Source organism: Mercenaria mercenaria, chromosome 4 (genome assembly GCF_021730395.1).
Source record: "Mercenaria mercenaria strain notata chromosome 4, MADL_Memer_1, whole genome shotgun sequence".
Classification (NCBI taxonomy): Eukaryota; Metazoa; Mollusca; class Bivalvia; order Venerida; family Veneridae; genus Mercenaria; species Mercenaria mercenaria.
Genome location: NC_069364.1, coordinates 37,986,736 through 38,010,012, shown reverse-complemented (window position 1 = coordinate 38,010,012; position 23,277 = coordinate 37,986,736). Strand labels below are relative to the sequence as shown.

The following is a 23,277-nucleotide window of genomic DNA, read 5'->3' as shown; positions in this document are numbered from 1 at the left end:
AAAGGTCAACAGGGCTTTTTTCCTGTCCAGTCCATAACTCTGCCATCCATGAAGGGATTTTAATATACTTGGCACAAATGTAGCTCATAATAAGACAATGTGTCATGTACTACTTTCAGACCCCTAGCTCAAATGTCAAGGTCACACTTGGCAGTCAAATGTTAACATGGCATGAACAGGGTCTGTTTCGTGTCCGGTCCATAACTCTGTCATTCATGAAGGGATTTTAATATCACTTGGCACAAATGTTCCCCATGATGAGACAACTTGTCATGCGCAAATCCTGGACCCTTGGCTCAAAGATCAAGATCACAATGGGAGGTCAAAGGTCAACAGGGCTTTTTCCCTGTCCGGTCCATAACTCTACCATCCATGAAGGGATTTTAATATTACTTGGCACAAATGTTCCCCATGGTGAGATGACATGTCTTGCGTAAAACCTGGACCCCTAAGGTCAAAGGTCAAGGTCACAATTGGAGGTCAAAGGTCAATATGGTATTTTTCCTGTCCGGTCCAGAACTCTGTCATCCATCAAGGGAATTCAATATTACTTGGCATAAATATTCCCCATGATGAGACGACATGTCATGCGCAACACCCAGAACCCTAGCTTAAAGGTCAAGGTCACACTTTGAGATCAAAGGTCAATAGGATTTTTTTCCAGTCCGGTCTATAACTTTGTCATGCAAAACAGAATTTAAATATCAGTTTGCACAAATATTCCCCTGGATAAGACAACATGTCCTGCACAAAACCTGGGCCCTTAGCTGCAAGGTCAAAGTCACACTTGGAAGTCAAAGGCCAAAAGGGCTTTTTTCCTGTCCAGTCTGTAACTCAACAACCCTTAAAGGGATTTTAATATTACTTAGCACAAATGTTCACCACCATGAGACGGAGTGTCATGCGCAAGAACCAGGTCCCTAGGTCTAAGGTCAAGGTCACACCTAGAGGCCAAAGGTCAGATACAAGAATGATATTGTCCGGAGCATTTCTTCTTCATGCATGGAGGGATTTTGATGTATCTCTACCTGGTAAAGAGTTTCTTGTGGACTAATATTATATAGAATTTTTTTTCTTTTTACCTTTTTAGCTCACCTGAGCATGAAGTGCTCAAAGGTGAGCTTTTGTGATCGCCCTGTGTCCGTCGTCTGTCCGTCGTCGGCATCGGCAGCGGCGTCAACAATTTGACTGTTAACACTCTAGAGGTCACAATTTTTGCCCAATCTTAATGAAACTTATTCAGAATGTTACCCTCAATAAAATCTTGGACGAGTTCGATATTGGGTCATTTGGGGTCAAAAACTAGGTCACCAGGTCAAATCAAACGAAAAGCTTGTTAACACTCTAGAGGTCACAATTTTGGTCCAATCATAATGAAAATTGGTCAGAATATTACCTTCAATAAAATCTTGGAAGAGTTCGCTATTGGGTCATCTAGGGTTAGAAACTAGGTCACCAGGTCAAATCAAAGGAAAAGCTTGTTAACACTGTAGAGGCCATATTTATGACTGTATTTTCATGAAACTTGGTCAGAATGTTAATCTGGATGATTTTAAGGTCCAGTTTGAATCTGCGTCATGTAGTGTCAAAAACCAGGTCACCAGGTCAAATCAAAGGAAAAGCTAGTTAACACTCCAGAGGCCACATTTATGATCATATCTTCATGAAACTTCGTCAGAATGTTAATCTTGATGATCTTCAGGTCAAGTTCGAATCTGGGTCATGTAGGGTCAAAAACTAGGTCACCAGGTCAAATCAAAGGAAAAGCTAGTTAACACTCCACAGAGGCCACATTTTTGACATATCTTAATGAAACTTGGTCAAAATGTTAATCTTGAAGATCTATAGGTCAGATTCAAATCTGGGTCAGGTGGGGTGAAAAACTAAGTCACTAGGTAAAATCAAAGGAAAAGCTTGTTAACACTCTAGAGGCCACTTTTATGACTGTATCTTTATGAAACTTAGTCAGAATGTTAATACTGATGATCTTGAGGTCAAGTTCAAGTCTGGGTCATGTAGGGTCAAAAACTAGGTCACTAGGTCAAATCAAAGGAAAAGCTTGTTAACACTCTAGAGGCCACATTTATGACTGTATTTTCATGAAACTTAGTCAGAATGTTAATCTTGATGATCTTAAGGTCAAGTTCGAGTCTGGGTCATGTGGGGTCAAAAACTAGGTCACCGGATCAAAACAAAGGAAAAGCTAGTTAACACTTTAGAGACCACATTTATGACAATATCTTAATGAGTGAGTTGGGTTTTACGGCGAATCGACACAAAATGGTCATATATTGCCGAGTTATCTTAATGAATGAAACTTGATCAGAATGTTAATCTTTATGATCTTTAGGTCAATAGGTCAGGTGAGCGATACAGGGCCTTCATGGCCCTCTTGTTTTTTGTGGGTTTTTTTTGTGCCCCCCCCCCCACCCCCACCCCATGAGTGGTGGGGGCATATAGATTTGGTCTTGTCCGTGCATCCGTCCGTCCGAAGTTCGTGACGCGCCTAGCTCGAAAAGTATTTGATATAAATTGATGAAACCTTGCATGAGTCTTTATCATGATATGAACTTGCGCACCTCCTATTTTTCATCTGGCTCCACCCCCTATTTTCAGAGTTATGGCCCCTGAAATAGTCAAAAATGCACATTTTCACCTTGTGACATGCCTAGCTCAAAAAGTATTTGATACAGATTCATGAAACCTTGCATGAGTCTTAATCATGATATGAACTTGCCCACCTTCTATTTTTCAGCTGGCTCCACCCCCTATTTTCAGAGTTATGGCCCCTGAAATAGTCAAAAATACACATTTTCACATTGTGACACACCTAGCTCAAAAAGTATTTGATATAGATTCATGAAACCTTGCATGAGTCTTAATCATGATATGAACTTGCACACCTCCTATTTTTAGCTCACCTGTCACAAAGTGACAAGGTGAGCTTTTGTGATCGCGCAGTGTCCGTCGTCCGTCGTCCGTCCGTACGTCCGTGCGTGCGTCCGTAAACTTTTGCTTGTGACCACTCTAGAGGTCACATTTTTCATGGGATCTTTATGAAAATTGGTCAGAATGTTCATCTTGATGATATCTAGGTCAAGTTCGAAACTGGGTCACGTGCGATCAAAAACTAGGTCAGTAGGTCTATAAATAGAAAAACCTTGTGACCACTCTAGAGGTCACATTTTTCATGGGATCTTTATGAAAATTGGTCAGAATGTTCATCTTGATGATATCTAGGTCAAGTTCGAAACTGGGTCACGTGCGATCAAAAACTAGGTCAGTAGGTCTAAAAATAGAAAAACCTTGTGACCACTCTAGAGGTCACATTTTTTATGGGATCTTAATGAAAGTTGGTCAGAATGTTCATCTTGATGATATCTAGGTCAAGTTCGAAACTGGGTCACGTGCCATAAAAAACTAGGTCAGTAGGTTTAAAAATAGAAAAACCTTGTGACCACTCTAGAGGCCACATTTTTCATGGGATCTTTATGAAAGTTGGTCAGAATAGGAGAGATCGCCGTGACGTCACGCGTTAACATCTGTTTATCTGGCGGTTGGCAAAACAAATGATTTTAACACCGTTTGCGTATTGAATCAGAATTTTTAATTTTTAATAACTTTTTTGCTCATATATGGATTTTCAAAATTCAAAAAGATTTGAAATACTAACAATCTTCATATTTTTGTATCCAAATATCTTTTTTCAATGAATAACCGTTTTAAATGACATATAATTTTAAAAGCGGCGTAGTGATTTTCACAACCTTTAGAAAAACAGTGTAAGTTAAGCGTTCATAATTAATCCATTTTATTTCGAAATAACAATTAAAAGTAATCAATAAATTGCTTGTTTTATAACCTTTCCATTGATCAAAAAATTATTTATGTAATTTGTGTTTTAAGAAAGTTTAGACCGTTAAAAAAACATCACTGTTTACAAAAAAACATGGACGGTCGGCTTCTGCCCACCCGATCACTGTCTTATCAGTTCTAAAAATAGAATTTGTATACAAACACGATCTCTCCTATGTTCATCTTGATTAAAATCTAGGTCAAGTTCGAAACTGGGTCACGTGCCGTCAAAAACTAGGTCAGTAGGTCAGATAATAGAAAAACCTTGTGACCTCTCTAGAGGCCATATATTTCAAAAGATCTTCATGAAAATTGGTCAGAACGTTCACCTTGATTATATCTAGGTCAAGTTCGAAACTCGGTCACGTGCCATCAAAAACTAGGTCAGTAGGTCAAATAATAGAAAAACCTTGTGACCTCTCTAAAGGCCATTTTTTTCATGGGATCTGTATGAAAGTTGGTCTGAATGTTCATCTTGATGATATCTAGGTCAAGTTCGAAACTGGGTCACGTGCTGTCAAAAACTAGGTCAGTAGGTCTAAAAATAGAAAAACCTTGTGACCTCTCTAGAGGCCATATATTTCAAAAGATCTTCATGAAAATTGGTCAGAACGTTCACCTTGATGATATCTAGGTCAAGTTCGAAACTCAGCCACGTGCCTTCAAAAACTAGGTCAGTAGGTCAAATAATAGAAAAACCTTGTGACCTCTCTAAAGGCCATATTTTTCATGGGATCTGTATGAAAGTAGATCTGAATGTTCATCTTGATGATATCTAGGTCAAGTTCGAAACTGGGTCACTTGCTGTCAAAAACTATGTCAGTAGGTCTAAAAATAGAAAAACCTTGTGACCTCTCTAGAGGCCATATATTTCACGACATCTTCATGAAAATTGGTCAGAACGTTCATCTTGATGATATCTAGGTCAAGTTCGAAAGTGGGTCACGTGCCATCAAAAACTAGGTCAGTAGGTCAAATAATAGAAAAACCTTGTGACCTCTCTAAAGGCCATATTTTTCATGGGATCTGTATGAAAGGTGGTCTGAATGTTCATCTTGATGATATCTAGGTCAAGTTTGAAACTGGGTCACGTGCTGTCAAAAACTATGTCAGTAGGTCTAAAAATAGAAAAACCTTGTGACCTCTCTAGAGGCCATATATTTCATTACATCTTCATGAAAATTGGTCAGAACGTTCATCTTGATGATATCTAGGTCAAGTTCGAAAGTGGGTCACGTGCCATCAAAAACTAGGTCAGTAGGTCAAATAATAGAAAAACCTTGTGACCTCTCTAAAGGCCATATTTTTCATTGGATCTGTATGAAAATTGGTCTGAATGTTCATCTTGATGATATCAAGATCAAGTTCGAAACAGGGTCATGTGCGTTCAAAAACTAGGTCAGTAGGTTTAGAAATAGAAAAACCTTGTGACCTCTCTAGAGGCCATACTTGTGAATGGATCTCCATAAAAATTGGTCAGAATGTTCACCTTGATGATATCTAGGTCAAGTTTGAAACTGGGTCACGTGCCATAAAAAACTAGGTCAGTAGGTCAAATAATAAAAAACCTTGTGACCTCTCTAGAGGCCATACTTTTCATGGGATCTGTATGAAAGTTGGTCTGAATGTTCATCTTGATGATATCTAGGTCAAGTTTGAAACTGAGTCAACTGCGGTCAAAAACTAGGTCAGTAGGTCTAAAATTATCAAAATCTAAAATTATCAAAATCTTGTGACCTCTCTAGAGGCCATATTTTTCAATGGATCTTCATGAAAATTGATCTGAATGTTCACCTTGATGATGTCTAGGTCAGTTTCGAAACTGGGTCATGTGCGGTGAAAAACTAGGCCAGTAGGTATAAAAATAGAAAAACCTTGTGACCTCTCTAGAGGCCATATTTTTCATGAGATCTTCATGAAAATTAGTGAGAATGTTCACTTTGATGATATCTAGGTAAAATTCAAAACAGGGTCACGTACCTTCGAAAACTAGGTCAATAGGTCAAATAATAGAAAAACCTAGAGACCATATTTTTCAATGGATCTTCATGAAAATTGGTCAGAATTTTTATCTTGATAATATCTAGGTCAAGTTCAAAACTGGGTCACATGAGCTCAAAAACTAGGTCACTATGTCAGATAATAGAAAAAACGACGTCATACTCAAAACTGGGTCATGTGGGAAGAGGTGAGCGATTCAGGACCATCATGGTCCTCTTGTTCATTTGGGTCTGCCCCCAATTTTCAGAGTTAAGGCCCCTGAAATAGTCAAAAATGTACATTTTCACCTTGTGACACACCTAGCTCAAAAAGTATTTAATATAAATGGTTGAAAACTCGCATAAGTCTTTATTATGATATAAACTTGCACCACCCCTTATTTTTAAAGTTATGGCCCCTGAAATATTAAAAAATGCCCTTTTTCACCTAATTATATACCTAGCTCAAAAAGTATTTGATGTAAATTCAGGAAACCTTGGTGGAGTCTTTATCGTGATGTGACGTTGCACACTTGGCATTCTTCTTGAGAATCTTAGCTCATATTACAGAGTTATGGCCCTTGAAATAGCCAAAATAGTGGATTTTTTGTTTGTGATGCTCATAGCTCAAAAAGTATAGAGCCTAGAATAATGAATCCTTTTCATAAAATGTTTGTTGAGGCTATACCCCATTAAGACTGCAAACATTTGAATTATTGCCACTTATTTGTGACAAATGTACCAGTGGGGGGGCACACCCTGTGTCCTACAGACACATTCTAGTTTTAGGGTTTATTTCCCTTTGTTATTACCATAAATAACTTATATGGTAACTTTTATTGTAATCGGCCAAAAAATTCCATATGAAAACAACTGTATGTTTTTATATAATTATACAAGTTTTAATCCACGTGTTTTGTTGTAACATATTGTATATATAGTACAATATTGTTTATATATCATTGACAGATATCAGTTCATTATGTTATACTGCAGTAGAGAAAATTAGGTGCATTCCAGTAGAGGACTTTGTATTGCATGGCAATACTTCATTCACTTGTTATTTATAGTTTTGATTTCTCTCTAATTTCACTGTTTTAATTGATTCAGTCTTGCAACATATCAGCAATTATTATTTAACAAAGTATCCCAGTGTTTGTTTTTCATGGGCAATATCCTGTAAAACAAATACCTCATTTTATGAAAGGAAATGTGTATGGCCAATCAAGTATTGTGCACTGGAGAATGTGCCACCTACAGGGTCAGTTTGATATAAATGATAGGAACTAAAATATGTTGGCTATGTATATTTGCTTCTAAGAAAACACATTGGTCTGGTTTATATTTTGTAGTTGAAGTTACCTCAGATTCAGAAGATAATGATGGAGTTTGAGAAGCAGTCTGAGATAATGGATATGAAGGAAGAGATGATGAATGATGCTATAGATGATGCAATGGGGGATGAAGATGATGAAGAGGAATCGTAAGTAGTTGTTCATTTAGATTTGTCATTCAAAGAGCTTTCAGAAATTTTAGGTTGCAGTTTGTTATTGCAAAGGCTGACTGCCAAAGCTTTAAGTACTTTTATGTGATTATTGAAAGACATTAAGATTTTACCCCCAGCAAACTTCAGTAGAGGGAGGGGAGCTATTTAGGAATCCTTTCTCCTTTCCCATTCCTGTCTTGTCCTGTCCCATCCAGCATTGGAACCCAATGCTCACTTGTGCCTGAAATAATGCATGAAGGTGCACCTTGTATCTTCTTCCACCGTCATAATCTGGAAAGTTGCAAAGAAAGGTCATCTGTGCAGAATTCTGGTTGACATGGCAACCAGAAGGAAGAACTTCAAAAATCCTCTCCTCAGAAACCGCTTGCCAGTTTTTGATACAATTTCACAGCAATATTCCTTAAGTGACTCAACCAAATTCCTTCATATCATTCTGTTGTATTCCAAAAAAAGTTTAAAGAACTTTTAAAGAACTGCTTAATGGATATTCACCACACTTGATGCCAGTTTGGCAGGGTATGCTAGTTCAGTATCTTAACAGTGTATGCATATATTTTGCATCAAGAATGATGATATATCATAGTATTATGTCTGCGTTATTATAATTCTAGAGACGCTATTGTTGGTCAAGTACTTGATGAGTTAGGACTTCAAATGGCAGATGAATTAACAGGTAAGAATTATGGTGAAACACTTGTACTCTCTTACATAATATATTCTAGGTTTGTGGATTTAATTTAAATTGGTCAATTAATACCAATTAAGATCTTATGTACGACATTGTAGCACTATTATCTTCTTTTGTAGATATTATCAGAATGGAACCTCCTATTTTTTAGTTATGGTAAATCGGCCCATGATGATTTAAACAAATTTAATATATACTATGAATAAATGAGAAGACAATCACAAGTTGAAATTTAAAAAAATAATTGACATTTAGTAGTCTATAATTGGTAATTGCCTTAAAAGGCAAGCCATATGATTTTAGAAGATGAAGAAATGTGGAGTCAAGTTATTTTTTCCATTTTAAGAAGACCACTCCCTTAGTTTCAAAAAGCTTTGTGTAACTTAGTAAAAATATGACTGAATTTTTTATTGTAGGTTTACCTTCCACCGGAACAAGTTTAAAAGCTGGTGGGAGCAAACAGCCAACAGCAGAGGCAGCTGGAGCAACCGGCGGTGGTGGTCCGGACTCTGATGCTGATCTGGAAGCTAGGCTCGAAAATCTGCGACGTCAATGATCATCTGTGATATAACATACATTATCAAACATTGTAGCATGTGTAATATAACATCCACATTGTAAAACTGGTAGAGTTTTCAAATTGCCAGAATTGATAAGATTGTGTAGTTTGCTTTAAAGTTCCTTATATTTAATGCTTTTAAAAAAAAGAACAATAGATGAATCAACTGTCAAAATAGAGAATATACATAACTACATGGGTAGAAAAGTATTACTTTTAATGTTGCACATAAATTTTCACATGCCCATAAAGGGAGGTAATCCAAAACAGCGGATTCAGTGATTCTTTGATGTTAATTAAATGTTCAAACCTTGCACAAATATCTGAGGCAATAATTACTGAATATAGAAAATGAAAAATTAGTATTTCTTTATATTTGTAGCTGACAATGTAGCAGACAAAATTATGAACCTTCAGAGAACTGATATTTCTGGTTAAACTACATGTACTTGTTTGAACTTGACAGTTGTGGTTTGTTGTATAACACAGTAGAGCTGCTACAAACATGAGCATCATGGTAGCATTTATATAATTACATCATTTTTTAAGTTGTTTTTTTTTTAACTCATATTTGTGTAAATTTTCATTATATAGATATTACCTGTTCTTAAAATCTTGTGGACTGGATGTGTTCTTGCATGTTGTTAACAATAAGATGCTATCTTGGTGAAAGTTTAATGTTCAAGATATGCTGACTATCTTCAACATGTCAAAAGGATTTTCTCTCTGACTGGACTGATTTTAAGCCTATTTTTGAATTTCTTCAGAAAGTATAGCATTTGGATTGCAAAGTTATAAACTTGTGTAAGCAAATGCTGCCAGAAATACAGAGTTCATTTCTGTTTTCATTACCTCAAATGAGCACACAAAATGCTCAAGGTTGTGATCATCCTTCTCTGTGACTGTCCTTGGTGGTCTGTCAACTCATTAGAGATCCCATTTTCTCAGCAATCCTCATAGTTAAGTTTGAAAAAGCTCTTGAAATAGATTAAAACAAAACATTGTTAACTTAAGATAGATATAACTTTCAGTCTGTGTTGGCATCTGCATCTGTGTCAGAAAAGTTTTGCATGTAAGCAGGCTTATCTAAAACTACTTGGCCTAATGCTTTCAAACTTCACACATATATTGGGCAACATGAGATGACCTCACAGGACAAGTTACACAAATCTAGCTGTTATTTTGTCAAAACTATACCTCTTTGAATCTCGGGTTAATTTTTTCACATGTAAGCAGGTTTCTTAAGACCTATGAGAAAAAATATTTCAAACATCACACATGACTCTGCATCATGGGATGACCTCATGTGGCAACTTATATAGCTCTAGCTTTAATTTTGTCAAAATTATGCCTCTCATTTAGAAACGACAGTTCTGTATGTAAGCATGTTTCTCAGAAATGACTTGACCAAGTATTTTCAGATTCTCCACACGTCTTTGGCATCATGGGATGACCTCACATTTGCAGGTTTCATATCATGGCTTATATTTTGGCAAAATTTTGCCTCTTTTTCAATGTCAGAAATATTCTTAAAGCTTTTGTATTTAAACTGCTATTAGGTGGAAGGGGCTTCAAACAGGCAAGTGTAATGCCAGTAGCTGATACACTGATTGTGGGTAAGATTGCTGCAATAACACCAGTGTTGGGTCCATCATAATTTAAATTGCCATAATGTTATATGTTAGAGGCCACATTACAGAAGAAATCTTCATTAAATGTAAAAAGAATGTGTTCGATTTGGAAAAAGTTAGATAATGGACAAGATTGTTCCAGTAACACTGGAGTGGTGGTACCTTGATTTAGTCGAAATTGCTTTGTTACATTATAACACAACAGAGGCCACATTACTAGAGCAGTTCTCATGGTACTCATACAGTTGGATATAACCTGAAGATCACATACAAGTTAAGGAGAAGGCTGCTCAAATCATGCTAGAATAGCTTAGATTGCTGTATTTTCACTTTGTTACATGTATACATGTTTTGTTACATGTTAAAAAAGCCCAGATTGACTAATTAGGTGAGCAGTATATGGCCACAATGGTCCTCTTGTTTCTAACAAATGTCACTCTTTCAGTGATAGATTTTTTTTGTACGTTGAAATACTTGTATGAAAACTTAAATCCCTGTGTCAGAAAACCATCTTTGTCAATATTGTCGTTCATTTATTTTTTTGATATATTCTGTACATTGATTTAATGCTGTTAATTTTCTTTCTCACTGTCAATAACTGTTCATTAATCTTTACTGACTGAAATGACCAAAAACCACCAAATATTTTCCACTAGTATACTTTATTTGTTTTTATAGATGTGCCAATGGAAGTTGGGCAATGTTCCTGAAAGCAGTTTTCCATGCATTAGTTTAGGGAAATAGCGTAAGGTTAAATATTGCTGTTTTTTTTTTTTAACAACTAGGACTTCAAGAATAGTTTGTGTGTTGTAAAAACAATCTGTCAGGTAGAAGATACATTATCATTATTCCTTATGACAATTACAAGCATAACAAAACATTTGGTCATATTTTATTTTTAGTTACTTTCTTACGTTTTTCATGAGCTTGTAGTTCTGTAATGGTGATGTGTGGGAGAATTTGTACGTAATTGTAATTGAATGATTTTTCTTTCATATATAGATATTAGAATCTATGTGCAATGCTGGACAATGCAGTTTGTATATAGAATATTATGAGTGTATGAGTAGTATATATCATAGTGGTTGTCATTTCTTGCTTCAACAATACAAGGACATTTTACAGATTTTTTGGTAGTTTTTCAACTTTTAAAAAAGGCTTTATGTTTGGTATACCGGTTTGAGATATTTTGTTCTCACAGTAGTGGTCTATACTAGGGAGACATTTGATGGAATCAGACTAAATGTAAAACTAACATCTGAATAAAAAATACTGTTAATGTATGAGTGTTATTGGTGCTTTTTAGATATCATTATATAGTGAGAAATGATTTTTATCATACAGTGTAGTTTTTGTTCAAGTGATTGTAAATTATTTGATTTGATATTTAAGAAGTTTGTAAATAAACAGTGTAAGATATGAACAAATAAAAAATGTAATATCTTGAGTTTTCAGGTTTTCATTTTTATTAGCTCATCTGATTTTTTTAAAAAAAAAGATGAGTTATTGTCATCACTTGATCGTGTCTGCGTTGCCTGGTTAAGTTTTATATTTAGGTCAGCTTTTCTCCTAAACTATCAAAGCTATTGCTTTGAAACTTGCAACTCTTGTTCACCATCATAAGCTGTCAGACTCTGTACAGCAAGAAACATAACTCCATCTTGCTTTTTGCAAGATTTATGGCCCCTTTTTGTACTTAGAAAATATCAGATTTCTTGGTTAAGTTTTATGTTTAGGTCAACGTTTCTCCTAAACTGTCAAAGCTATTGCTTTGAAACTTGCAACAGTTGTTCACCATCATAAGCTGACCCTGTACATCAAGAAACATAACTCCATCCTGCTTTTTGCAAGAATTATTGCCCCTTTTGGACTTAGAAAATCAGTTTTCTTGGTTAAGTTTTATGTTTAGGTCAGCTTTTCTCCTAAACTATCAAAGCTATTGCTTTGAAACTTGCAACACTTGTTCACCATCATAAGCTGACCCTGTACATCAAGAAACATAACTCCATCTTGCTTTTTGCAAGATTCATGGCCCCTTTTGGACTTAGAAAATATCAGATTTCTTGGTTAAGTTTTATGTTTAGGTCAACTTTTTCTCTTAAACTATCGAAGCTATTGCTTTGAAACTTGCAACACTTGTTCACCATCATAAGCTGACCCTGTACATCAAGAAACATAACTCCATCCTGCTTTTTGCAATAATTATTGCCCCTTTTGGACTTAGAAAATCAGTTTTCTTGGTTGAGTATTATGTTTAAGTCAGCTTTTCTCATAAACTATCAAAGCTATTGCTTTATAACTTGCAACAGTTTTTCACCATCATAAGCAGACGCTGTACATCAAGAAACATAACTCTATCCTGCTTTTTGCAAGAATGATGGCCCTTTTTAGACTTAGAAAATCCTGAGTAGGACAATATTTCTATTATACAAAAAAATCAGATGAGCGTCAGCACCCACAAGGCGGTGGTGCTCTTGTTTAAAATTTTTCTTTATTTCATGTTTTTTGTTGAAATGCTGGGAATTATCAGTGAGATATAATCAGTATCAGTGACACTAGCATTGCTGGTCTACTTACACAGTTTATATTAATTTCTACTTTTCCTTGTAAAATAGGATGAAAATTGTAGTCTTCCTCTGCTCTTTAGCTTTCTTGATTCTGATAATGTTACGTAAAGAGAATTTCATTACTTTATGCTGCAAATGGTAAAAGGAAATGGGACTTTTATGTTATGTGGGTATAACATCACAAAAAGTCTGATGTCATTTTCATTTACCGTGCGCTGAGATTTGTTTAAAAAAATGCATATTTCAATGTAAATAAGCATAAAATAAAAAGAAAAGCCTTTGTATGTTTTCAGTGAATATGGAATATTTCTCACCTCGAAGTGAGACAGTTTTCACATTCGCTGTCGAAAATACACTATAAAAGCACAACATCAGTTTCTTTTGTGGCTAGGGCTCTCCGTGTCCAAGTGCTTAAGACCGCTGACTTAGAATCACTTGTCCCTCACTGATGTAGATACAAGCCTCATTCAAGGAGTTGAATTCTTCATGTTAGCAAGTCATCCAGCTGGTTGGTTCTACCCAAATGCCCGCTGGTGGTGAAATAATGCACGGAGGGGTAGCTGGGGTCTTCCGCCACCATCAAAGCTGGAAAGTTGCCATATGACCTATACTTGTGTTGGAGTGACATTAAACCCAACAAAAAAAAAATTGTTCATGTGTAACTACGGCCCATGAAACTCATTTGAATAATTTTTATTTGGATAGACAGAAATTTGATATCAGTAAGGGATACCACATAAAAAGTCGTAAAACCTTTAAATGTTTAGTGAGTATACCAACCCTGTTCAAATATAAAAGGTTTGAGCTTTTATGTTGCAAAACACTTCCTGATGTAACTGAAATAATTTTTGTGTTGCTGTTACACAAGTTTTCCTATATTGCAGCCTTCCTGGTGTACTTCTTGTGATTCCATCATTCTGAAATGAATGTTAATAGCGGTCTTGTGGCATTACAATGCAGCAACAAATGATTTTCGAAAATCACCTGTTTTAGACATGAATTAAAACTGAATAACAGTTTTTAAAAAAAGGCACTAAATTTTTGAAGGAATTTTTCTTCAAAAGTTTGTAATTGACTTTTACATTTACTAATGTTTGCTTTTTTTGTAAATACATGCTATGGATTCTTCATTTACATGAATTACAACACAAGCTCCAAGTGTGCATGAGATAAAGGACATGCTTTTAAGTATCATGAAAGAGACCACCACATACAGATCCAATTTAATAACTAATGAATTATGATAATTGTTTTTCAAAATTTTTGAAAGAAAGTGCAAGAATGAAATATTTTTTTCATAAATGTATGTTGTTTTGTTACATTTTTTGAGTGTCTTAAGGTTATTTCAATTTGTATAGAGATATGTGCCATGTTCACTGGAAACAAAAATATCCTCTAGGTATCGATATGCTATTTTGCTAACGTAATTCTGATAATCTGGTGTAGATCTAAATCACCTGAAGTGAAATACAGTGAAATAATCTATGTAGAACCTGTTTACTTGTGTATGTGTTTCTTTTTAGACTTACTGCTGTACTTAAAAAATATCAGTGAGGAAAGTTTTGCAATTTTCCACCAAATTGTGCAATTCTTTCTAAACATGCGACCTGATACAAAGTATGTAGAAGCTATATTGGAGTTGCACATGGGCTTCAGTCAGTCTGTCTGCCCATAATTCTTTTCAGTAGGCATATCTCTGAAACCTTTTTATGGGTTTTCATATACATGATCTACTCATAAATTTTCACCATGTTTATAGAATGAGAACAGGCTATTTGATCCAAGGTGAAGGTCACAGTAAGAGGTCAAAGGTTAAATAACTTTGTGTCGGTTTTATATCTTAAAAATTTCAGGTAGTGCTTTCATAAAGCTGATATCAACAAGACAAGATGCAGGTCTGTATGTCCAAGGTTAAAGTTCAAAATGCTCGAAGGATTTTCATAAAACTAACACCGATTCTTTTCCTCCAAAAGGTAATATGCAAGGTGTACAATCCTTGGTACTAGGTCCAAGGTCAAGATCACACTGGAGTTCAAATGTCAGTTTTTTTTTTTCAAACTTAATCAATTTTCAAATAAACTACATATACATGTTCACCATCATGATACAACAAGAATTACATACAACCCAGGTTACTTTAGGTTCAAGAAGGTCACACTTTGTGGTCTGAGGCCAAATAGCTTTATTATCACCCGACGAAAGTCGGAGGGATATAGTTTTGGCGTTGTCCGTCCGTCCTTCCGTCCGTCTTTCCGTCCGTCCGTCCGGAGTCATATCTAGGAAATGGTTGGGAATATTTATTTAAAACTTCGTATACATGTTCACCACTATGAGTTCTTGTGGCCTGTCAAGTTTCAGTCAGATTGCCCAAGTAACACCAGAGTTATGGCTCTTAGAAGTTTTTAGTATTAACTATATAGGGTACTATAAATATGGCAATTTCTGCATCATAACTTTTGATATATTTGAATTAGAACTATGAAACTTAAACAGAATTTAGATCACCATAATGTGGTTGTGTACACACAATTTCATTCGGATTTATTTTGTAAATTAAGTGTTATTGCCCTTTGATTGTATAAAAATCCACATATTTGTACATAACAAACTTACCATTTGGTAGAATTTCATTAAATTTCTTTCATTCTATTCCATGAACATTTATTGTAAACATGTGAAGTTGTGTACCCACACCTGGTCACCCCCTTACCTTGATCACACACATGCCCCCGACCCCCCCCCCCCCCCCAACCCCCCCAAAAAAAAGAAAAAAAAAAATTCCTTATTTTAGATTTTTTTCAAACAAACTTCATATACATGTTCATGAGGTTATGGGGCCCATCAAGTTTCAGACAGATTGCCCAAGTAACACCAGAGTTATGGCCCTTAGAAGTTTCTAGTGTTAACTATATAGGGTACTATAGATCTATAGATATGGCAATTTCTGCATCGTAACTTTTGATATATTTGACCTAGAACTATGAAACTTTAACAGAATTTAGAGCACTATAATGTGGTTGTGCACAGACAATTTTGTACGGATTTCTTTTGTAACTTCAGAGTTATTGCCCTTTAATTGTCTAAAAATCCACATATTTGTACATAACAAACTTACCATTTGGCAGAATTTCATTAAATTTCTTTCAGTCTTTTATGTGAACATTTATTATAAACATGTGAAGTTGCACACCCACACCTGGTCACCCACTTGCCTTGGTCACACCCCCTCCCCCTCCCAACCCCCCTCCCCCACCACAAAAAAAAAAGAATTTTTTTTTTTCATTTCTTATTTTAGAATTTTTTTCAAACCTTCCAAGTTGTACCATTCCCCCACCTCACTTCTCCACCCAGTCATGCCCTTCACTGATCATGCATCCTCTGCCCCCTCCCCCCACCACCAACTTCACCCTTTTACCCGTTTTTTTTTTCATGTTTAATTTTCAATCAATATTTATAATCAGCATGTGAAATTTTGTTTCCTCTCCCATTCCCCTGCACCCCCACCCCCTAAAAAAATAAATATATACATAATATATATTTCCATTCCTTTTTTTTTTTTTTTTAATGTTCAAACCTTCAACATGTTAAGTTGTGACTGCACAAACCTTACCCTCAGCCATGTTCAAGATATCTTACCTGTGTTCTCTTAAGGACAACTGTCCTTTTAAGTTCAAATGTACATGTTAAACAGCAACACCAAGTGCGAAACCACTCGAAGACAATATTTCGTTCCAGTGAAACTTCAAGCTCACATTTCAGTTAACTGCATTTAATTTTAAAAGCTAAGCTTATTACAGTAAGTATATCCCATTCAAAATAAATTCTTTAGTCAGGGTCAAAGTATCATACATTTATTATATACTCTTTTAATTAAACATTTGTTTGCTGTTAAATTGATTTTGACTAATGAAATTATTTGCTCCATATTAACATCCTTTCACTTTTTGCCGGATATATCTTTTTGCCATTCCTCACCACAAACCCTTTCGGCGGGGGATACCAATTCATCGAATTTGCTTGTTTATTTTATGCTAACTGGTGAAATACTGAAAAATATCAGTGAGATATTTGTAATAAACAGAAAATTTGTTTGTTTGCAGTGTGATATCGAAATTTATCATACCTCACATAAATGTCCAATGCAAATTTCCCATTAGTTTAACTTGAATAATATATCATATTCCCCAGTGATTTTATATCACATGCGCAAAATCTTTATTTTCAATTTCTGCGGAGGTGATATGATCCATAATTTCATATCACATGCGCAACAGCGTTATTTTGTTTTTCTGCGCATGTGATATTATTTTTTCATATCACCCGTTGAGAGATTGATACTTATGCATTGATTAAAAGACTGAGTCGATCAATTTTCAGACGAGGCGCTTATATAGTTATACTTTAGGATTAAACTACCCTTTTCTGGTGCTCTTGCATGCGCGAATCCGGCCGAATTTTCGTTTTTATGCTACGTGCAAAATATTTGGAAAACAACTTTTCATCTAATATTGAATCGAAACTACCACCATGAGATTGGAAATGATCTAACTAAGAAAATGAGTGCTCACACTAATATGTTTCGTTTAGAAAAAAAGAAAGTTATCGCCGTTTTTCGAATGTTACTGATTGACGCAATGTTGAAATATTAGAATAAGTATACTGTAGGGGTCAGCGATATATAAACGTCTCAACTTAATCTATCAAAAAAGTCTTATTACACAGCAAAGTCGCCATAACAAGTAAATACTCTTTAATTCTGTCTTCATTATTTGGTTAGTAATTACTTTTTAATGTTAAATAAATTATGTTGATTTTCCAGTAAATGTTTTGACCCTTATAATCTTTCGGTATAATAAAATAAATATTGCATTCCTGAGAGGGTGATATGAAAAATGTTCACCCCTCGAAATATGAATATAGACCTTGGCTGGTGCCTCGGTCGATATTCATATATCTCGCGGTGAACATTTTTCATATCACCCTCTCAGGAATGCAATATTTATATAATATCTTCACTGATAAGGGAGACAATTCTGATATTTTCACTCAGGCTCTGCCTTCGTGAAAAATTCAATTGTCTCCCTTATCGGTGAAGATATATTTTGATATCACTCTGCAAACAAACAAATATCCTCTATTTTTTAACCTTCTGTAGTCTTGAGTGAGGAGATACAGTGTGTCTGCGTCATCTACAAATAGGCACATAGTAAGTGAGGTCCTTTATAAAAATAAATAAAATGAGATTATTAGCCTAACTACACTTATTGCACTAAACTGACCGACTGCATCTATCTATCTATTTATACTGCAGCACTCCTCTCTGCGAGTATTATGTGCAGCTTCCTGCATTACCTCCCAAAACTAATCAAGACCACACTACACTGAAGTCTGTGAGGTCTATAGAGTGAAGCCATAAAGGAGTATTTAGAATTTGTATCTGCAGGTAGGATGCATACGTTCTAAAAAAAATACGATTTACGTTGGATATATCTAAAAAAAGTTACCAGCACATTTATGCTTTGATTCACGATCGAAATGCGGTCTATGGTATTAGTTTAGACATAGCCCAGGTTTGTCACGTGACTAGCAACTTGACAGTTTACAAATGGCGGCCACCATCGTTTGACGAGAACAAAAACATTGGTTTGTTGTTCGCGTTTAGTACCGATCGTGATAGGTATTTAATACTTCGACAATGGATAGAGGTATGTTTTCATTCTCAAATATTTATCGAAAAGCGTCATGTCATCGAAAATTTGGTAAAATGCAATCGATAATTGCAAAAGTTTATTTGACAGGTGCTCCAATTAATTTTTCAAAATGGTCCAGTATCATCATAGATCAGAGGTTATGTAGAATTGCAATGTACTTTTTATGATAAATGATGGACACCACCCATATCACCAACACAGACACACACACATTAATTTTTCATCCACTATTTCACTGTTGCCTTTAAGACTATATATAGATTGCATGGTAAGTTGGAGGATGGATCATGGACCTTTCTATTTATATTTTTTGGTAAGTTGTTTAGATGAAGACCTAATTAGACTTAAAACGATAATTCTGAATCTCTCAACTTATCAATTATTTTCCCTTCTCTCAATTTATAATTATATTATGTAGAACTTTATATTTTCCTTCTCTCAGCTTCGTATTTTTTCCCCTTTTCTGATTGATATTTTGCACATTTAAATAACACTGTTTTGAAATGTGAGGTAGGGAGTATGTTAGCGCTGAAAAGGAACAGTGTATGATTTTATAAATGCTTTTACATACAATGTACATCATTTTAGGACGAAACTTGGAAGCGTTGGCTGAGGAAGATGATGAGGAGGAAATGGAGGAAGAACACAGGAGAGATGTGAGTATACGAGGGCTGCTTGAAATAAACGTAGACTTCTGCTGTCAGAAGCCACCTTTTGTGTAAAGTGCACTGTGAGATATATGATTGTAATTTGCAATCTTTCTATAATTCGGTCATAGCTAGGCCTACATTGTTTGTAATATTTTGGCTGATTGGCGAAGCATGTAGAACGTTCTAATTACCATAGCTAAGCATAACCAGTGCAGTCACTTTTTGATCTGTCATGATTTGAATTTGCCAGTCATTGTTCGCATTGATAGTCCACTTGTTTACATGAAAATATACCAGAAGTGCAGCACAATGTAAAGGTGACATGCATCGATGTCGGATGTGGAAGGCAAAAATGAACAATGTTTAAGCTAAGTGAGTACTGCTGATTAAAAAAACACGTTATGTCATTGGCTCGCAAAGATAATCAGACATTTGCTAAGTTATATATGTAGAGATTTTGGCAAACACCAACTGAAATTTATAAACTAATAAAGAAGATGTTATATGTCCAGTCAACCTTTTCTCGATCTTCAAGTGGTTACAAACAGTTAGCAAATGGCCAAGAACTGCTGAAGACAACAAAAGTTGTGAAAAAAAACATAAAATCCACAATTTGACATTAACATCAGTATATGACCCTTTGGATGAAGGCCTGGACTGCTTGTGGTGCACACCCTGTCTGAGATGCTTGGCATAATGGTTTATACTGTTTAAATAACTTATTATGACTTAGTTTTATTTATTAAAATTAATGAAAGAACTATAAAAACGTAAATCAATGCAAACTTAATGACAGCATCTTGAAGTCACGACATCGTTAACGTCTTTGAAATATGATCAACTTGTGCCAGGTTAGAGTAAGTGACTGTTTTTGAAAAGGCATAACTCCTGATTGTATGACCATAATCACATCAAAGTTGCAGTGAAGTTAGTAGAAAGATTGAAAATGGTAATGGTGTATTTCTTGTTTTGCTTCATTAAAATATATAAAAGCTAGAGACAATGTCTATATTATTTTTGAACAGCCCTCGTATTGTCCAGCAGTTGTATTAGAAAAAAAATGCAAGCTGTCCCTGCAAGAACTATTTTGAGCATAGGTTGAACTGAACCAGAACATGAGCTTCTACAAGTTAACCTGATAACCAACTTACACATGACAGAAATACGTTGTGGTGAGGACCTTTATGAAGTCAGCAACTTTACAACATGGAAACAGTGATCTTGATCTATGAGTTCTAGCTGTCTAATCCTAGAAAAATATCTCTTTGGACCAGTGTTCCCTGTAACTTAGTTGAGTCTGATCCTTGATGTCAAAAACTATTGTCTCTTTGATGTATATAGATACATTATTTATCAGCTTGCATAGATGGACACTAAAATCAGTCTATGATATATATTGTCTCCTTCAGAGTGACAGTGATTCCAGTACAAGTGATGACGATGCTCCAGATGAAGGTACAAAACGTGGTGAACCAAACAAATTTGACATTCTCTGTGATGGAGTCAACAATTCTATGGCTCTTGTTCACACTGCTATGGAAGAGGTACCGTCTTTTCTAGATATAAAAAAAATCGAAAAGTTGATAACTGCAAACAGTTTTCACTAAATTATTTTGAAAAAAAAACAAAACAGTTTACCACATTCAAAAGTAACAGTCTGTAGTTGAGTATTCTGCTTTGTTTGCCACATATCCATGTAAGGTTGTATATACATGTGTAGGAAAAGATGAAGTATAAATGAATGTGTATGTTCAGTATAATACTGAAGATAATCTACAGTATCTGTGAAACATTATGTAAATGTGTAACAGTTACTATGTAGATTATAAAATATAAATGAGTGTGTCACAGTTTTTTGTAGGCAAAGATAAAGTATAGTTCTTTACAGTTACTGTTTAAAAAGATATTTAGTATAAATAGTACTATATAATAATGTAGATAAAGAAATAGTGTGTTACAGTTACTGTTTAGATAAAGTACAAATTAATGTGTTACTGTGTAGATAAAGTATAAATGTGTTTCAGTTACTGTGAAGATGAGGTATAGATGTGTTACTGTGTAGATAAAGTATAAATGTGTTACAGTTACTGTGTAGATAAAGTATAAATGTGTTACTGTATAGATAAAGTATAAATATGTTACAGTCACTGTGTAGATAAAATATATATATGTTACTGTTTAGATGATGTATAAATGTGTTACAGTTACTGTGTAGATAAAAAAATAAATGTGTTTCAGTTACTGGAGATGAAAGACGAGATGTTAAGACACCAGTTACCGCCAACATTACTCATCAAACTGGCTACAACTACAGGCAAAGTCTTTAGAAGGTACAAGATCAAAGAACATTTGATGAAATTGCAGTAGAACAGTGTTAATCTTTTTTTAAAACTAGATGCTCTTTTTTTTTCTTCAAATTATTGGTGCTGTGTGTTTTTCATCAATGACATGAAGTCAGTTTTACTTATGGAACACTAATATACTTTATTAATATAATTTTTGAAATAATTAGATTTAAGGAAGTGTCAATATGGACAGAAAATTGGCCGAAAAATATATTGTTGAAAAGTTAGAAAGTTGGCTGAGTCAAAAGCATAAAATTGTGCAAAATGCCTATATCAGTAATCGCAACGGTTGTCATATAGGAAGGTGGTAAATTACATTTTATATTTTTGCAGGAAAATCTGGCATTTCAACTACATACTCGGTAGTTTTGAAATCAAAACCTATCAAACACACAATGCTGCCCAAATGTTCCAATTTAATTTTATTGCAGTTCTGATACTGAGTCTTATTATGTGTAACTATTTTGATTAAACATACTAGAAATTGACCCTGTTATTACAATAATTTGACAACCAATTCATTTTCCAATGTAAGATGAATTGCTTCATTTTTCATACAGTGTCAGTGACTTGAACATGCCAGTGAATGAACTGCTGAGACTTGTTAGAGTATACTCAACACCCTGGGAAGAGAAAAGTGCCGCCCTGAAGAAACTTCATGAAGATTATGAGGCAAAGCAAAGACAGCTGAATATTGCTATTAAACGTTTACAGCTAGTAGATGCCCATGTAAGAACAACTGCTTAACTATAAAACACAGTCATGTTGTAACTCTCAGTTTATTGTTCCTCGCCTTTTTAGAAGAAATAAAGGGGAAACATAGAAATGGGCTATATCCTTCTGTCTATCTGTCTGTCAATCCTTTATACTTTGTGTCTGGTCCATAACTGCCATCCATGAAGGAAATTTGAACTTGTATGGCACAAATTTTCCTCTTAATGAGATGACATGTTGTGCGCAAGAACCAGACCTACAGCTTAAAGGTCAAACTTGAAGGTCAGAAGTTGAAGGGCTCTACTTGTGTTTGGTCCACCGGTTCTTAACTCTGCCATTGATCAATAGATTTTGAAATTACTTGGCACAAGTGTTCCCCAAATTTAGACATGTTGTCTTGTGCAAGTCTTAGACCACCAGCTCAAAGGTAAAGGACACACTAACAGGTCAAAGGTTAACATTGGTTTGTTTATGTATGGTTCATGACTCTGCCATTGATCAAAGGTTTTCAAAAACACTTGTACACTATTTCCACATAATGAGACAACATTTCTCATGCAAGATCCAGGTCCCTCAAGGTTTACACTCAAAGGTTAACAAAGATAATAGGTCATGTATTTTTTAATCCTGTCAATAACCAATAACTCTTCTTTGCATCAATGTATATTCAAGTAACTTGGCACAAACAGTCACCTAAACAAAACGATATGTCTTGTGTAAAACCCAGACCCAAGCTCAAGTCAAGGTCACTCTTAGAAATAAAAGATTTTTAGTATTTTTTTGTCTGCTCTATACCTTTTTAGCTCACCTGAGCAATGCTCAGGTGAGTTTTTCTGATCGCTCGATGTCCGGCGTCTGTCGTCCGTCGTCTGTCGTCTGTCGTCTGTCGTCTGTCGTCTGTCAACATTTAGCTTGTGTATGCGATAGAGGCTGTATTTTTCAATTAATCTTCATGAATATTGGTCAGAATGATAACCTTGATGAAATCTAGGCCGAGTTCGAAAATGGGTCATCTCGGGTCAAAAACTAGGTCACTAGGTCAAATTAAAGAAAAACCTTGTGTATGTGATA

At 35.2% G+C, this 23,277-nt stretch overlaps 2 protein-coding genes across 4 annotated transcripts in view; both read left to right on the top strand.

Annotated features, from left to right (window-relative positions):
* The window catches only part of LOC123551478 (charged multivesicular body protein 2a-like), a 29,152-nt gene extending 17,486 nt beyond the window's left edge, over nt 1-11,666 (top strand). The window contains exons 4-6 of the mRNA XM_045340449.2: nt 7,187-7,317; nt 7,953-8,014; nt 8,446-11,666. Coding sequence (XP_045196384.1) covers nt 7,187-7,317; nt 7,953-8,014; nt 8,446-8,585 — 333 coding nt within the window. The 3' untranslated portion in view covers nt 8,586-11,666. The remainder of the gene's footprint in view (nt 1-7,186; nt 7,318-7,952; nt 8,015-8,445) is intronic.
* Nucleotides 11,667-17,985: 6,319 nt separating this feature from the next.
* Nucleotides 17,986-23,277, top strand: part of LOC123552816 (uncharacterized) — a 43,765-nt gene continuing 38,473 nt past the window's right edge. For 2 of the 3 annotated variants that reach the window (XM_053540936.1, XM_053540935.1), the window contains exons 1-5: nt 17,986-18,491; nt 19,086-19,153; nt 20,557-20,691; nt 21,386-21,477; nt 22,053-22,221. In XM_053540936.1, the coding sequence (XP_053396911.1) occupies nt 18,482-18,491; nt 19,086-19,153; nt 20,557-20,691; nt 21,386-21,477; nt 22,053-22,221 (474 nt within the window). In that variant the 5' untranslated portion in view covers nt 17,986-18,481. The remainder of the gene's footprint in view (nt 18,492-19,085; nt 19,154-20,556; nt 20,692-21,385; nt 21,478-22,052; nt 22,222-23,277) is intronic. The other variant, XM_053540937.1, reaches the window with a different exon arrangement.